The 17,381-nt window shown below is 43.2% G+C and overlaps 1 protein-coding gene across 1 annotated transcript in view; it reads left to right on the top strand.

The window, feature by feature from the left end:
* The window catches only part of RPRD1A (regulation of nuclear pre-mRNA domain containing 1A), a 149,607-nt gene extending 132,515 nt beyond the window's left edge, over nucleotides 1-17,092 (top strand). The window contains exon 7 of the mRNA XM_088476342.1: nucleotides 15,766-17,092. Coding sequence (XP_088332468.1) covers nucleotides 15,766-15,912 — 147 coding nt within the window. The 3' untranslated portion in view covers nucleotides 15,913-17,092. The remainder of the gene's footprint in view (nucleotides 1-15,765) is intronic.
* The last annotated feature ends 289 nt before the right edge of the window (nucleotides 17,093-17,381 follow it).

Genomic DNA, 17,381 nt, shown 5'->3' with positions numbered 1-17,381 from the left:
GGCGCATGCGCACGACGGAGCTCCCTCCGTCGTGCGCATGCTCAGTGCAGACCATCGACCCAGCTCGCGAGTGGGTCTGAATCAGGCCCTTATATTCATGATAAATTGTGTCAAGACTATTTTTATTTTATTAAGCATGTATAGCTGTTGAGGGAGTAGATGTATCTTAAGTGTGTCTGTGCATATGTGTGGTGTGTTTTATATTGCAAATTATTGTATTGTTTTTTTCTTTAATTCTCATAATGCTGCTCATCTTAAAAAAATAGATTAATTCTATAAAATCCTATTTATTTAGGACCCAACATACTCGATGCTTGTCATAATTTAATATGTTTAGTAGAGAACCATCCAAAAATAAATAAACACAGTTTTAGATTAAAAAGCAGCATTATTTTCCAGTATTACTTCAATCACAGCAAGGCTTCAGTCAGAGCCGTAACTAAACTTTTTGGTGCCCTGTGCCAGAAAGAGCATTAGCGCCCCCCTCATTTTTCAAAGGGACATAATTCACCCAAAAAAGGGCCATGGCTTCATGAGGAAGGGCCAGGGAAGAGATAGAAGAGGCCAGGAGATGCTGGGGATGAAATAAGAGGAAGCTACAAGCAAGAATGATAATAAACAGAAATTTGACAGGCCCAAACAGTGCCCCCTGACCTGTGGTGCCCTACCCTAGCTACAGCCCTGGCTTCAGTGCCCTTATAACAGTGATTCCCAACCTTGGTCCTCAAGACACACTGACAGTCATGGTTTTAGTGATATCCATGATTGTGCACAGATGGTTAAATCAATATAACTGAGGTGTCAGTTAAGTAAGTCAAGTATGGCTATCCCTAAAACCTGGACTGTTAATGTGCCTTGTGGACCGTGGTTGGGAACCCCTGCCTTATAACATCAAAAAGGTAGAAATAGAAAAATACATTTAATCCATAAAAAAAAGAAAAAAACACAATGTACATGAAAAGAGTTGTGGTAAAAAAAAAATCCAACTAAGGCAAAAATTGTAACCAAGTATTCTGTATCTCTGTATGTTCTAGAGTCTCATTGAGTTGTTCAGTTTGAACATTAGTCTATAGGTCTATAGGTGATATGGATAGATAAATAGGACAGAAATTAAGTTACCACAAAATTCCTTTCAAAGCTTAGAAATAAATGGAGACCTGTATCTGATGCAATATTTCCAGAAATGCCATTTAGCCAACTATATGCTGAACAGAGTCATTCCAGGGTCTTGGTAGAAGGTGGTCTTAAGAGGGGCATGAATTGAGACATCTTCCTGAACCCACTCACTATTGTCCAAATTGTGTTAATACCCTTATATACAGTCAGGTGCATAAATATTGGGACATTGACAGAATTTTCATATTTTGGCCTCTATTCACCACCACAATGGCTTTGAAATGAAACAAACAAGATGTGGTTTAACTTCAGAGTTTCAGATTTAATTTGAGGGTAATTACATCCAAATCAGGTGAACGGTGTAGGAATTACAACGGTTTCTATATGTGCCTCCCCCTTTTTAAGGGGCCAAAAGTAATGGGACTATTGACTCCAAAAGCTATTTCATGGACAGGTGTGGGCTATTCCCTCGTTATTTCATTATCAATTAAGCAGGTAAAAAGTCTGGAGTTGATTCTAGGTGTGACATTTGCATTTGGAATCAGTTGCTGTCAACTCTCAATATGAGATCCAAAGAGCTGTCTCTATCAGTGAAGCAAGCCATCATTAGGCTGAAAAATCAAAACAAACCCATCAGAGAGATAGCAAAAACATTAGGTGTGGCCAAATCAAATATGAAAATTCTGTCAATGTCCCAATATTATGCACCTGACTGTATGTAGGTAACTCAACAATTGAATACAGTGAAAGGTGTGACCAGGGTTTACTGGGTTCAGGTAATCGCAAAAATTGGCCAAATTAAAGGGTTCTAAGATCCGTATTCTGGGCACAGTCTTCACAGGCTAGATCAAACTTTCTGATATTGTTTTTAAAAGAAGACTAATATACAGTTTGAGAAAACACTTATAAAGAAATCTAGATTTATTTTTAAATTGAATGATTTTTACTTGGACCATACTTTTTCATTTTAGCATTTATTTCCTGTTGTCATGTGCTACTATACAATTGACTAGATTAATCCATTCAGAAAGAGATGGTGGGGGTCCATCAAATATCTAGCGATACATACTTTGGCCAGCATATATAAGTTATTAACATACAATTGAAATGCAGTAGGCAGAAAATCTATCATGTATATGATCCAAACCTGCAAGTTCCATTGTTAAGCAAGGGAAGCTGTGTACCTGTATGGATTATACAGTTGGCGACAGCAGACCAAAAGGAAAAGAGAATTGGGCAGACCTACAACAGATGTCCAAAATGGGTTGGGTATGGGGAAGCAGCATCTCGATGCTCAGAATCCTAACAGGGGCTAGGTAAGTATCATAACCCTCCCTTCCTGCATCCTAACCCACCCCACACCTTAACCCTCCCAGTTAGTTCTTATACCTAACCCCTTCGTGCCTAACCCTAACACCCCACTGGTGGTGTATAACCCACCCCCGGAAGTGCCTAACTCTAGAAACTTACAGCTGCCAGAAGGAGAAATTGAGGCTTTCAAATTGATCAGCTCAGCAGGTAAAGAATAGAGCTGTACATAGTTTTAAGCCTATCATTTCAAACCAAAAAGGAAATGTACTGATTATTGATACAAAACAGATTAAATAACAACACTGTAGAATGCTGAAGAACATGCATTAAGAAACTGAATCAAGGGAAGAGCATTGAACTCTACATAATCAGCAGAATTATGGGAGATATGGACCTTGGATAGAAGGGTCAGTCAAAACAATACAGGCCAGAGGGGCAATAGTCATTGAAAGCAGGAAAGGGACTTGTAAAAAACCCATAAGCACAGGATCTAGCTGCAAGGATCAAGTACAGCAGTTTAATCCACTATATGTGACCCTAACACCAGACTATTGCAACACTTCTAAAGTAAGGTTAATTCAAGGGAGACGACTGCTGCAGCATCAGTAGATGAGTGCTCTAGCTGCAAACACACATATAAACCCCTCAAATTTATACAAGTGAAATTCCACAAGCCTGAACCCAGTTTGGTCAAGAAGATATCTGGAGGTTTTAAAGATATCAAGATGCTCCAAAAGTTTTCTTTAATGACCTTTGGACATCCTGCTGAAGAGTTTAATTAACAAAAAGTATGTGTGTTCTTGGGTCCCTTTCGTTAGTTTGCAAAATCTGACTAGACAGATCATAAGTTAGCACATTACGAAAATGTATAGCCTGAAGACTGCAGCCATAGATATAAAAGACACAGCCTTGAAAAAACGCAACCACTCGAAACTGGTCAGCGCTTATGCAAACTATCTATAAACCAGTTTCCAGTAAGGACTACATATGTTAGCGACACAGAGTAAAGATCCGGTGGCCCATAGTAAGGAGCCTGTTTAAAAACAATGTATATTTTATTTTTTTGTTTACCAGTATCTCAATTAGGAGCCAATTACATATTTGTTTAATAAAATAATTGCTGTTTAATCATATCTCAGTTGCTATATTTTAAATCAAGTGCGTTACCACTTACAGGATTACACTATTTTGTGTGTTTTTTCTATCTTTTCTATGTTGAGAAACACTCCATTACTTATAAGAAAATTACATCTGAATATAAGTATACTGTTTATTTTCCCATTTGTGTCTCTCATCCCTCTGTCCTAGTGCCCAGTGTTCTATACTATCGTTTTCTTACTGTATATTTATTTAGGAGATTCGGGGATAGCCCCAGTATATTAGCTCCAAGCTGCTGTGTTGTTGCGCAGGGTTTGGCATACTTATTCTTCATCACATGGTGATAAAGCAGCTTTCCAATGCATGGTGTTTGCCGGCGCTGATTATGCTAACCATCTGGTGGTTTTGAGGTTAAGAAATTGAATTATGTTGAATCAACAACACATACTGTATTTGAAGTAGAATCTTCAATTCATCAATAAATGGATACAATGTTTATCATGGAGTATGAGAATCTCCTATCGCAGACAGAATTAAAACCAAAGTGCAGTTATCAGACCCTCCAACATATCGCAAACAGAATTAAAACCAAAGTGCAGTTATCAGACCCTCCAACATGACCCCTTCCATCAGGTACAAAATGCTCTGCTCCTGGACTGCTCACCTAATTTATGATTGCAGCCACCTGTGCTGAAATATCCTTTTTCGTCAATTAACTAGTAAAAAAGGTAGCTGCAATCATAACTTAGGTGGGAAGTCCAGGAGCAGAGCATTTTGTACCTGATGGAAGGGGTCATGTTGGAGGGTCTGCAAGTATACAGTTTTATTTCATATTATCAGACATCATTTAAAAAAAAATATTATTGGCAATAATACACTAATATATATATTAAATATAAAACAAAAAGCATAAAAGAATGTCAGTTCAAATATTCAATGAATCATTTAGGCAGTCTGCAGTAGTGAGTAAAATTGACCTTTTCTTCACAATAAAAGCACTGACCAAAGGGTGTTGCCTTCATTTTGTCTAAGCAGTCAGTATTGCTCAAACTGAGTTTCATATACAGTACCTAAGACCTTAGAAAAATCACCCACACATGTAAGAGCAGGGTTATGGTGTTTTTTGTTTGCATTTCACTCTGTAACAAGAACATTATGTTCCGTACCCTCTGTTGCTTTGTACCTGAGGAACTGGGCTTCGATTTAAAATATAATTTTCAGCTATACCAAAAAAGTGACTTAGGTTCTGCTGAGGAAGCAAGAAGAGCTTGAGGTGTTTGATGGCATGTTTTTGGGTATATACTCTGGTAGAAAGCCATTGAGAACTGAAAAGGGAGCCTCTTACTGCGCATCTGCTAACCCGACGCAGTAGATGATTATACAGTATAATAGATCTGTGATTTGTCAGGTGCTTTTTCTTAACAGTGTTCTCAACCAACAAATTTTTATTCGTTCATTTTTCTCACCAGTGTGATAACTTTGAGGGTTAATCCCTTGTTTCTTGTTGGGATTGCGGTGCCATGAATTATGCACTGAATTTTCTCAATTAGGCGCGCTCCTCTCTCCAATTATCAGGTTGCTCTTTTAACTATTGGCTTTTCTCAAATACAGCTTTGCGTACCTAAGCTGTAATGTTTCCAGAATAATGTAATCCTAATGTAAATCAAAAGTAAAAGTGACCTATAAAAATTAACACATATATACAATCAATAAGAAAAGTACACCGTTCTTTGCATCAGTGAGAAAGAAACTGACCTAAACTTATGTAACAGAAATATGCAATGAAAATTCTTAGATAAAAGGAATCTAATTCTTAAAATAGAAGATTTCCAGATATTCCTCAGACACAAAAAATCTCAGCATAATGTGATACATGAAAAACTCTCACAGTGTGTTTTGGATTGCAGGTATCAAACAAATATTTGTTTATACGTACATCTTGCATTAAGAATCAAAGCCAGTGGAATAATCAACTGGTATCCTTCTTCATGTTGCATAGAGAATGTGTAACTTGGGAAATCTCAAAAAAATAAAAATAATTAAAACATGTCTCCATATTGTAAAATGTGCCACCAAGATATATTGAACCCCCTTTTCTGCAATTGCACTCACGTTTGTATATTCAGTGTACTGTACTTACACTTAAAATTAATCTGTAAGGGGATATCCACAATAATAAATTGGCAGGTTCGTCTCAAGGAAAAAAAGTCAATGCTTGTATAAAAACAAATTTATTACAAAACAGCAACACTAACATAAAACTGATTTATAATCATTTAAAGCCCCCCCAGAATTACATAGAGGATCAGCATTGAAAGAAGTATGTAGATCTAAAGACCCAGGTTTACTTGAAGACAGATGGAAATCAAATCCTATGAATGTGTTTCAGCAATCGCCTTTTTCAAAATGATGGACCATGGGCATGTTCTAGTCTCTGATGTTTCATATTGAGGCCAGTGCTCAGTGCAGGAATGTAATAATGCTATAAATCATAATTGCCAATTTTCCCTCATTGTCAGGGAGACTCTCTGAAATATTAGCAATCTCCCTGCTTGCACCTTATCCCCATTATGACACTGTTCTATGAAAAAAAAACAGTTATACACATAAGATCTACATTGGTTTATTGCTTTTACACCATAACACCTTTATTAGCTTACCTAACTACACATAAAGACACAGACACCAAAGCTTGGCTAAAAAGGTCACAGCTTTTTATTTATTAATCAACCTAACCAGGGTGGCAAAGAGACGCTGCAAGCCCAGTTCTAGCTTTCACCTCACTCAAAATACTCGGGGGATGACTAAAACGTCCCCCCTCTAGACGCACTAATGATGTGAGAATCTCACTTCTCTCCTTGGCCAATCCAAGGCGCTTACGCACAAAAAAGCGTCTGGGTCCCCCCGCATGGAGAAGGACAAATTAGCCAGAGGCATCGAGGGCAAGTGCCCCCACAAAGTTATCTTGCACCACCGAAAGCCACTGAGCTGCAGCATAGTTGGGAAAAGAAGGTTAGTGTGACACAACAACATAACGGGTTGGATGATGGGTTGCGAAGATCCAGCAAAAGAGGCTGGTTAGTTAACGAACAGGCCAATATATACTGGCATTCAAACTCCTCCTTCCATCAATATCATTGTGCTCATCACACCAGCTGACCACAGAAACTTACCCAGCAACAAGGCTGTCATAACCACAACATTCAGCAAAAAAACAGCAATTTTATTTATCCTCAATCCTATTCAGCTTTCGTCTACCTTAAGTACATTGGAATATTGCTTTTACACCATAACACCTCTATTAGCTTACTTAACTACAAATAAAGACACAGACACCAAAGCTTGGCTAAAAAGGTGACAGCTTTTTATTATAATTAGAATTAATCAACCTAACCAGGGTGGCAAAGAGACACTGCAAGCCCAGTTCTAGCTTTCACCTCGCTCAAAATACTCGTCCCCCCTCTAGATGCACTAACGATGTGAGAGTCTCATTTCCCTCCTGTGCCAATCCGAGGCGCTTACGCACAGAAAAGCGCCCGGGTCCCCCCGCACAGAGAAGGACAAATTAGCCGGGAGCATCACAGGTAAGTGCCCCACAAAGTTATCTTGCGCCACCTAAAGCCTCTGAGCTGCAGCGTACTCCCGCCAAAACTAGGCCCTAAAAGAGACTGGCCCGCCACCCAAATAAACTAGCCCAAAAAGAAAGCAACTCCTTCACAAACAAACCCGTACCTAGAGAATTTAAATGCAAACCATCATGCCGGAAAAACCTCAAGATCACCCACCAAAAAGCCATGACTCACAACCAAGCCACCAATGGACTCAACATGCATATCCACCGCAACATTCGCCTTCTTCCGCGCCCTGTCTAATGCACCATACTTAAGCACTCCTCTCCAAGTCAACCGAGGCATCATCTCAGACCATACAATCTTGACAGACGGCCATCGTAAACGAACCTCCTCACAAACCTCGCGCAAGTGAACAATCAGTTCAACACCCTTCATTTTACCTAAATCATTTCCACGTGCAAAACCATAAATTCGGGCACTCCCCATTTCGCCACAGAAGAAACAACACCAAAACAGACTCGACACGTAAACCTCTCACCCCAATCCAGCGCATTGTACGGCCGTCAAGTGACAAACCAGCACGCTGAGCCAACACATACTTTTCTGCCCAAAAAATATAAGAGTGGCTCACAAGCCACATCTGGCCATCTTCTGCTGCCATTGCTGTGGAAAAAGAAAAAACCCTGACCATGAGTCAAAACAACACAACTTATGAAATCACAGAAACTAAATAGCAGGGATGCATAACGGGAAACAGGAACCCAAGTGAAGAAGGAAAACTAAAACACCTGCCCGTGAACCAAAGTGGGCCAGATCATGGCTCCCGGGAGGAAAAATTTAAAAAATCCCTTCACACCCCCAATTGCCGTTCAACGATTGGCGGGTAAACAACGTTTTTGGTTTGGCGCCAGGAGCGCACCTACAACTTATCGTAACACACAGATTTCATATACGCATCTGACTTCCAGCGCCCTACCATCCGAATGGCCGCAGTAGATGCCCCCGCCATAGCTGCGCTAGTAGCAGCCTGAATACAGAACGAATGTGTACCATAGTCTTTAGGATTTACACCCAACTCCACTAAACCCTGTTTAAAGACAGCGGCAAACTGAAATTTAGTGAGGGGCTTAAGATCTGCATGCAGCAACCATTGTGACCCCCCAGCTGGGTGTAAAGCCATGTAATTAGAAGCTAAGTGTACCGGACAAATAGTCAAATCCTGATGCTGAGCTAAAGTAACCCATTTACCCCTAACGGTTTGGTCTGTTTTAGAGAATCGGAGTTTACAAAGGACCGCCGAATCTCTAAAAACAATGTCCTTACATAAAAGCCCAGAGGAAGTGGATGTTTTATTTACTACCACCAATTCACTAACCCTAAAAGCCCCAAAAAATGCAGCAGAAAAAGCCAGATGAAAAAAGGAGACCTCAAAACTGTCAGAAGCCACTTTCCCCATAACGAGAAGCTGCATGTCAACCGGCCGACGGGAGTCGGCGCGAGCGGAGGACCCCCTTCGTCCGCCCTTTAAGAGCCTTCACAAGTAGAAAAGACATGGTGGGATCATGCAAACCTTTCAATTTACAAAAGAAGGAGACACCCGCCACCGCAGACCCCATAAAGGCCCTGGGTCTACCCTGCTGGTATCTTTTCCAAACAAAGGAGGAAAGCAACTCCTTCTCAGACTTACCCTCCATATTCGGGAGCGCACAATGAGTGCACCAATTCCGCAAGGCGGCAGAGTACATTCGTAGCGTGGAAGGCGCCAGCGATAGCAGCGCCAAACTTTCTAAGCTGGCCTGATGATCTGCCACACAAACGAGGGGCCCACCAAACCAACATCAGAAGCTGACGGTACAAGAGCTCGAAATCGCACAAATTGAAAACAAGAGAGAGCATGAGCAATCTTGTTAACAACCCCTGGTACATGTCTAGCCCTAAATCTGATATTCCTCTCCAAGCAGCGCAAAATTAAATGACAGAGTAAACGTAACACAAAAGGTGAAGATGAGCGCTGGTTGTTGATGGCGTGAACCACACCCAAAGTGTCGCACCAAAAAATGACATGACGGTTACTCAGTTGCACGGACCAGAGATCTACTGCTACGACAATTATGAACAGCTCCAACAACAACAAATTACACGTCAAACCCTCTTCGCGCCAATCTAGAGGCCACGGAGCAGCACACCATTCTACATTGAAAAAGGCCCCAAAGCCAGATTATCCAGCCACATCAGTAAAAAGTTGTAACAGACTGTTCGCTACTGGAGGAGAGGGCCATATACGCATATACGTTCTCCATTGAAATGGACCAAAAACCTGGCCCAAACACGAAGATCATCTTTTATCTCCGTTGACAAGTGTACATGATGATGCGGCTTGAGCGATCCGGCTGTGGACCTCTCCAATTTCCTGCAAAACACTCGACCCATGGGAATTATCCGCCAAGCAAAGTTAAAGGAACCTAGTAACGACTGAATCCTACTTAATCTGACCGAGTTCACCGCTAAGCAGCCTGCAATTTGTGCCAGCAACTTCTCTACTTTGTCTCGAGGCAACCTACAACAACCTGCAACTGTATCTATTTAAATTCCCAAATAAGATAGGCAAGCAACAGGACGCTCCGTCTTCTCATGAGCAACAGGGACTCCTAAAACCTGAAATAGAGCCTCAGCAGAAAAGAGGAGGTCAGAACAGACGTCACTCTCCCCTGGACCTATAAAGAGAAAATCATCCAAATAGTGAGCCACGCCCATTTGCCCTGTCCCGGCATGGACACACCATTGTCAAAAGGAACTGAATTTCTCAAAATAGGCACAGGAAACTGCACAACCCATGGGCAAACTTATCTACAAAATAACCTGAATCTAATTGGAAACCCATAAACTTCATAGCTTTCGGGTGCATTGGCAATAAATGCAAGGCCGACTCTATAACCAATTTTGCCATCAAAGCGCCAGGACCGAAACTACACACCAAACCCAAAGTCTCATCAAATTATTGATAGACTGCTCTACAGAAACTCTCAGGGATAGCATCATTGACAGAACTGCCAGGCGGATACGACAGATGCTGTATTAACCTAAATTTTCCTGGCACCTTCTTGGGAACAAGCCCCACTGGGGATATACAGAGATCCTGCAAGGAAGGACAGGGAAAAGGACCCTCCATTCGCCCCTGCAGCACCTCCGCTCTTATTTTATTCTTTAACGCCTCAGGAAAATCTCTGGCAGAGCGCAAGTTACTGGACGCGTATACTAGCAAAGGCCCGTCTATAGGCAATTGAAAACCAAATGAAAAACCGTTCAACAGGAACAAGGAATCTTCCTTAAGAGGATATAACCGGAGCCATCTGGTAAGAGAAGCCTTGGAGCCGTCTCCCTGATCTTGTGAAGCACCTCCCGCCCCACGTCAACAGTCCTTGGCCAGATGCCTTCCCCCGCAGAGACGACAGGAGTGGCAAAAATGACAGCCCGACCCCTGCATACATCGGGAGTCATTGTAGGCAAAACATTTACCTCTCAACCCTCCTGTCGTCCCCGACCTACTGGCTGTAAAGCTCCTACGTGACTGCATCGAATCCAAGGGGGGTCAACGTTGCTGCGACACCTGTAACCAAACCTCTACGTCTTTTACCCCAAATGGTATGATCAGATTGCCGTCATGTTTTCTCCTAAACTGCAAATCATATTCCCGCCATGCCAAATTTCGAGACCGAACGAACATGTCCAATACCAAAAATAAATATCTAATAATGTTCACATGTTCCTCCGCCCGAGTCTCCAGATAGCATGCTGCGAATATGAGCATGCCCTTCAACCAGTTATTAAAACTGCAAAATGCGTCTTCCCCTATGCCCCCGGTCTTTTTTTAACCTGAGCAAGACTTCTTCATCTTGTCAGTGAGGGAGAAAAAGTCAACAAATGTACCCCTACGAATCCTGCCTCGCACACTTTTGCGCAAACCGCGCAGTACCGCGGTATTTGCACAATGGACTGTCAGTACCGACCTCCTGTTCTTTATTCCCTATCTCTGCATCCTTCCTAGTGGCGTTACCTGACTTTTTAGCCAAACGACGTGGAGTCCTCCCTGACTCGACTGTCGGGTTCGTCTCAACTGGACCTGGAATGGGAACCACCTGCAACATTGACCTCTCTCCGTTACTGCCTCCTGCGACTTTGGCACCTGAAACTGGAGGGGACGGGTGAGGCACTGACAAAGGGTGAGACACAACAAGAGGGAGAGAGGTGCAGACGGAATGGGCATGACCTAGTGGACCTGGACACTGCAGGGTCCAAGGTATGAGTGTGACCCATGTGGGAAGGCAGTGGGGGCTGAGTAGGAGGCGGAACGGGTGTGGGGGTGTAACCCTGCTAGGGTGTAAAGTATGGGTAGGGAAATTGGGGCTGCTGAAAATATGGAGAAAATGAGTAGGGGGAGGATGAAAGAGGAGGGGCATAAAAGGGGGCGGAAGGAATTACGGCAGCGGAAGAGAAAAACCAGGGGTGCCAAACCCGAGCTCCACGATAGCTGGCCCCAGGAAGGACCAACCATGGAAAGGGGTACCTGTGAGTTGTATGGGGCAGACTGATTGCTAGCGGCCGTGTACCAACGGCGCTGTGAGGGAGCAGACGTTATAAAGCTTACTGGAACCCCTACCCCCTGTGTAGTGTGCCAACCAGCAGGTGGAGATAAAACGTTTAAATTATGGATGCTGACATTTGCAACATAAGGGGAAGATGTACCTAAGATGGCCGCCGCCCACCACGCAAGCAAAGCCGGCAGGACCACCAGGAGACCGCAAGGCAGAGGACGCGAGGTGCGGCAAAACCACGGTGCCGCCCGACCCTGCGATAGGCCATGAGACGGCAGGAGGAAGGGAGAGCGAACCCGCGAAGGAGCCAGTCACCGGCGCGACACCGAAAGGAGCAGTGCTGAATAGGTAAGGAGAAGGGGGGAGGGTTAGCGGAGGGACGAAGTGACAGAAGAGGATTAGTGAGTGTTAAAGTATTGGGTGGGGTGTTGACTGAGGAGGGCGTGGGGCTGGTGTCGGGGCGTTGAAAGTGCCGCTGGAGACACCGCGGCCGGGGTAGCCGGAGAATGCCTGGGAGAGGGGACCATGGCAGCGGAGGCAGCGTTAAGAGCAGAAGCTACCGCTGAGGAGACACTGGATACAGTGGCTTCTGTGGGACGGTGAGGGGAGAGGACCTGGCTGTCCGGGGACAACAATATTAGGGAGGTAGAGGGGATGGGAGATACAGGACGGGCGGGAGACACTAATAAAGGGCATGAAAACTCAGCTAGCCGGCTGGGTGGGGGAGCTGCGCGTCGCAGACGTGTCATGGTAAGAAGGAACTTTAGAAAGGAGGAATGAATAGCAAAACAGACAGTGCAGATCAAACAAACCACAAAATCAACAGATACTCAGCTATTTGTGAAGATCCAGCAAAGGAGGCTGGTTAGTTAACGAACAGGCCAATATATACTAGCATTCAAACTCCTCCTTCCATCAATATCATTGGCTCATCACACCAGCTGACCACAGAAACTTACCCAGCAAAAAGGCTGTCATAACCACAACATTCAGCAAAAAACAGCAATCTTATTTATCCTCAATCCTATTCAGATTTCGTCTACCTTTCAAATGGGATCATTAGTATCATTTCCCTGCATTGGTTAGAAGGCACAATGAACCCTTTGGCTACATGCATTTTCTGAAAAGTATTAGTGTGTTTTCATCAACAAATAGATCTTCTGCTTTTGGGCTCATTTTCATTTGCTGAAAGTCAATTTTATGACACACCTCTCAGATGTAGCAGTACACGTCCACTTTACTGTAGCGCTCAGTGTCGGACTGGGGCATGAAGGGCCCACCAGGGGAATGCAACCACAGAGGCCCACTAAGGGCCATGGCCAGTAGCTGAAAGGGGTGTGGACATCCAACCAGAGAGGAGTAAACCTACTTGACAGCTAGGAGGAAGGGGGTTGTGGGCATAATCAATTTAATTGGCGGGGCCCCCACAACCTAGTTGCCACACAAAAGCCTTAATCCGGCCCTGTCTATGCTTGTAACACAAACTATTGAATTTATTTACTGTATTGTTAATACTTTGTTGTATTATGTTTTGGAGAGACAGTGTATGTACCTAAAATATAATACTAAGGATTAACAAAACAGCAATTAAATTCAATAATTTGTGTCAGCTGGATGTAGTTGGTATCCATGTATTCAGAATCCTGACAGGTCAAAATGCAGACAACTACTAATGGGAAGTATGAGGGTTAGGCTGCAGGAGGGGAGGGTTAGGATTACGCTGCGCGGAGGGAGGGGGGATTAGTGTTAGGCTGCAGGAGGGGTGAATTAGGTTTAAGATGTGGGAGGTGTGGGTTAGGATTAGGGTAAGGGTTAGCCTAAAAATACTTACTGAAATTTGCCAGCATTTTCACTGTCGGGATCCCGCTGCTGGCATTCTGACCACCGGAAATCTGAATGCCGGGATGCCGTAACCAACACGTGTCAGCAAGTTTAGACACTGCACAGTGCAGCAGTATGCTCCAACCAGGGGTCCCCGAGAGAGCAGGACACTGGTGGCCTGCATCGTGTTCACGCTACAAAGTTCAAAAGTGAACTTTTTCTTATGTGTGCAAAGTATGGTGTGCATACATTTCTAGTCACACATTACCTTGCATTCTGGGCCTGATTCAGACCCGCTCGCAAGCGGGTTGAAGGTGGCCCAGTGCGCATGCGCACGACGGAGCCGGCTCCGTCGTGCGCATGCGCGAGCCCCGGATAGCGACGGGCAAACCATCGCTCCTGGTCTCCTACCAAAGGGGGCGTGCTGTTGATGTTGAGTGACAGCACGCCCCCTTTGGTGGGCGGGCCGGGGAAGTGGCTACCCAAACGAGGCGTTCCCATGTGAACGCCTCCGTTTGGGGCGGCCCCACTGACATCACGGCAACGAGACCCTACCACAAGGGTCTCGTCGCAAGCCCGATGACCGCTCGCTCTGTCAAGAGCGTCCGGCTCTGAATCAGGCCCTCTGCCCCTTAGCAGCCAGTATACAGCATGACTAAAGCCATTACGTGTGTATTCTCCAGCACCTGTCCTGTACTTACTGCCTCCTTGTCACTGCTCCCTGCTAAATGACTGCCTTCTGCTCACTTTCCCTTTTTTTATTTTGTTCCTTTTTTTCAGTGCAGTTCTCTATTTATCTATGTACTGTCTTGTCTGTCTATCTATGTTGTACACTCACCAGTGTCATTGGCACCTAGCAGCAGCCAGCCTGTAAACGAGTGCTTCCATCTTGGGCTGCAAGAGTTGAGCAGGTCCGTGTACTGGGGGCGTGGTCAAAAAAATAAATACTGAGACCGGGGATATTTAGTGAGTTGTTCCTGGTGGGGTGGGGTGGAGGAGACTGACAGATGGGGTCCCTATGTTCCTCCTTATTCTGGCTCTGCCCCTGATCCCTCCCAGTGGGATCAGCAGAACTTCTAATGATGACTGCCTGCTGTGCCCGGCAAAAAGAGAGCTCCCGTCCTGCAGCAACAAGTGCTTAGCCCCTCCCCCCGTGATGTCACTGATTCCTGAAAATCGAATGGAATCAGTGTGGTGCTAGATGGAGTCGGCGGCTCACTGCCCATCTCCCGCAGATTGCAACAGCCACCGGGTCAGTCAACAGCATGACAGCCCAGCAAACAGCTGCAAAGTCCCTGTAAACAGAGCCGGTGACATGCGCTATATCACAGAGGTCCACCGGGGAATTTCCCGAATCCCCGCCAGCCCAGTCAGAGCCTGGTCGTGCTCATAAGTGTTGCTTTCACAATCTCCCTGAAATGCTTTTCAAAAGTAGGCAAGTATGCTATAAATATGAAATATAACATTACTGAAATGTCATAGCCAAGAAATAAGTGCAGAATTCCTGCTTATCATGGTAAATGGACTACTAGCAACACTATTCAGTTGAAGTCTATGGATGATCTCAATTTAGCAGAGCAATAATTTTAACATCTTCAGTTAATAAAATGTAGCTCAAACACAATCATATAATGTTTTTGTGTGATAAATAACTTACACATTATAAAGATATTGTAAAATAATGATGTAGTGAATGTAAACTCTACATTCTTTTCTTCAAAATTGTATGAGCGAATTTCTCCTTTTGCCAAAGGCCCTGAAAATTATATTATACAGGTTGAGTCTCCCATATCCAAATATTCCGAAATACGGAATTTTAGCATGACTGAGAAAGTGAAATGTTTGCTTTCTGAAGGTTCAATGTACACAAACTTTGTTTACAGCACAAAATTATTAAAATACAGTATAAAATAACCTTCGGGCTTTGTGTATAAGGTGTATATGAAACAAATTAATTCATGAATGTACACAAACTTTTTTTGATGCACAAAATTATTAAAAATATTGTATAAAATTACCTGCAGGCTGTGTGTATATGGTGTATATAACACATAAAAGCATTCTGTGTGTATATTTGGGTCCCATTCCCAAGATATTTCATTATGGTATGTAAATATTCAAAAATACGGAATATTCCGTTATCCAAAATACCCCTGGTCCCAAGCATTTTGGATATAGGAGACTCAACCTGTATGTACATTACAATCAGTTGCACAGTACTATCTTGATCTATTGTTTACATTTTTGGCTTTTAGGAATACAAGCGCAAACTAGCAAGAGTATCCCAGGTCCGAAAAGAGCTGCGACTACGAATCCAAAATCTGCCAGATCTGTCCCGTCTTCCAAATGTTACAGGGAGCAGAGTCCATTTGCCATATGCTGGGGATCTCTACGATGACTGACAGCAAGCTAAAGGTTTCTGGCTTTGAATAGGTGAATCTTGTTAGTATTCTTTTTGTATATTGTTTAAAGTGTGGCTTAACATTGTGTAACAATAATGTTATCTACTGTATAATACTGTCAAAGCCACGCAAACTGTATGATGGAGTAACAGAAATTGTACCATGCCGTGAATAGTATATATGTAATAGGTTTGAATTGCTTTAGTTGACATTGTACAGTATATTTTTGCAGTTTAATTTAAATTATTTAACTGAATTTCTGCATTGACATAGTTATAACTTCCCTTTGAAAGGGAAAATATGCATATTATAACTTGGTCAAGGAGAATTTTGGGGTAGGGACATTTTATTCAACCACAGATTTTCTCACATAGCATACTGTACTTTAATAAAATAACTTTGTTCAAATACTTTCTGCTCTAGCCAGCTTGTCCTGAATACAGTTATACTCCGCAAGACAAACATCTATAAAACATTATGTTATATGCAACACTAGAGAAAAAATTCAGTTGGATACGGGGGTTTACTGAGAGGCTGCAGCTCTTCCCTGGGCTATTCAATTACTGCCACTATCCCTCATAGTAAGCCCCAGGTGCACTTATCACAGCTTTTTTCCTCACAGCCTCAGGAGCTGCAAGAACAAATCTGTGTTAAGTGCACTCTCTGGGGCTTAGGACCTGTTTCAGACCCTCTCGCTAGCAAGTGGCCGCTCTTTGCAGACGATGTTCGCTCACCCTGCCATGACAGCCCAGTGGAATGAATGACAGGAGAGGCCATTTGTGGGTGGTAACAGGGGCAGGGTAGTACTAACGGGGGAGTGGAGTTGCGGACGCAGGCGTGCCCGAGTGTTTCAACGCCGTTTCAGAGGCGTGCATAATAGGCTACGTCATAGTACACGTCACCTGGTTGTTTTTTACACTGAACTGCTCGCAGTGCTTGCAGTATAGTCAACCGCAATCGCTGCGGTCTAATCCGATGGTTCCCAATGTTCCGATGGTTGTATATACTTCCTGGAGATGACGTACGCTAGTGGGCAGCTAAAGACAGGCTGGTGGGCATCTATAGACACAAAGTTAGAAGTAAAAAATAAAAAAGGTGTGTTGCGCTTGTATTTCCGCAGCTCAATAAATAGTGGTCAGATTAAAAATATGGGTATATGAGCGCTGGTATGGATTAGAATTGGTGGACCGCACAAATAAAAATATATGAATGTAATGAATAATCAGTAATCAATAATAAAACAAAACAAACAAAAAAACAAAAATAAATAAATAAAAAAATAATAATTAATAAAAAACAAAGATGAAAATAGAAAGAAAAAACAGCAAAGGAGAGAAAAGGCATAAACAGTATTATGGAATTAATGTTTATAGTCTTTATAGACTAGTTGGGGGTGTGCCAGTTCTGCATGTACCCCAACCTGTTGGAGATTGGAAGGAGTGCCCAGGAAAAGAACAACTGCCGCTGCC

This window comes from Taudactylus pleione, unplaced genomic scaffold (genome assembly GCF_031769625.1).
Source record: "Taudactylus pleione unplaced genomic scaffold, aTauple2 ptg000186l, whole genome shotgun sequence".
Lineage (NCBI taxonomy): Eukaryota > Metazoa > Chordata > Amphibia > Anura > Myobatrachidae > Taudactylus > Taudactylus pleione.
Note: the sequence above shows the minus strand (reverse complement) of the source record. Positions and strands in the feature narration are given on the sequence as shown.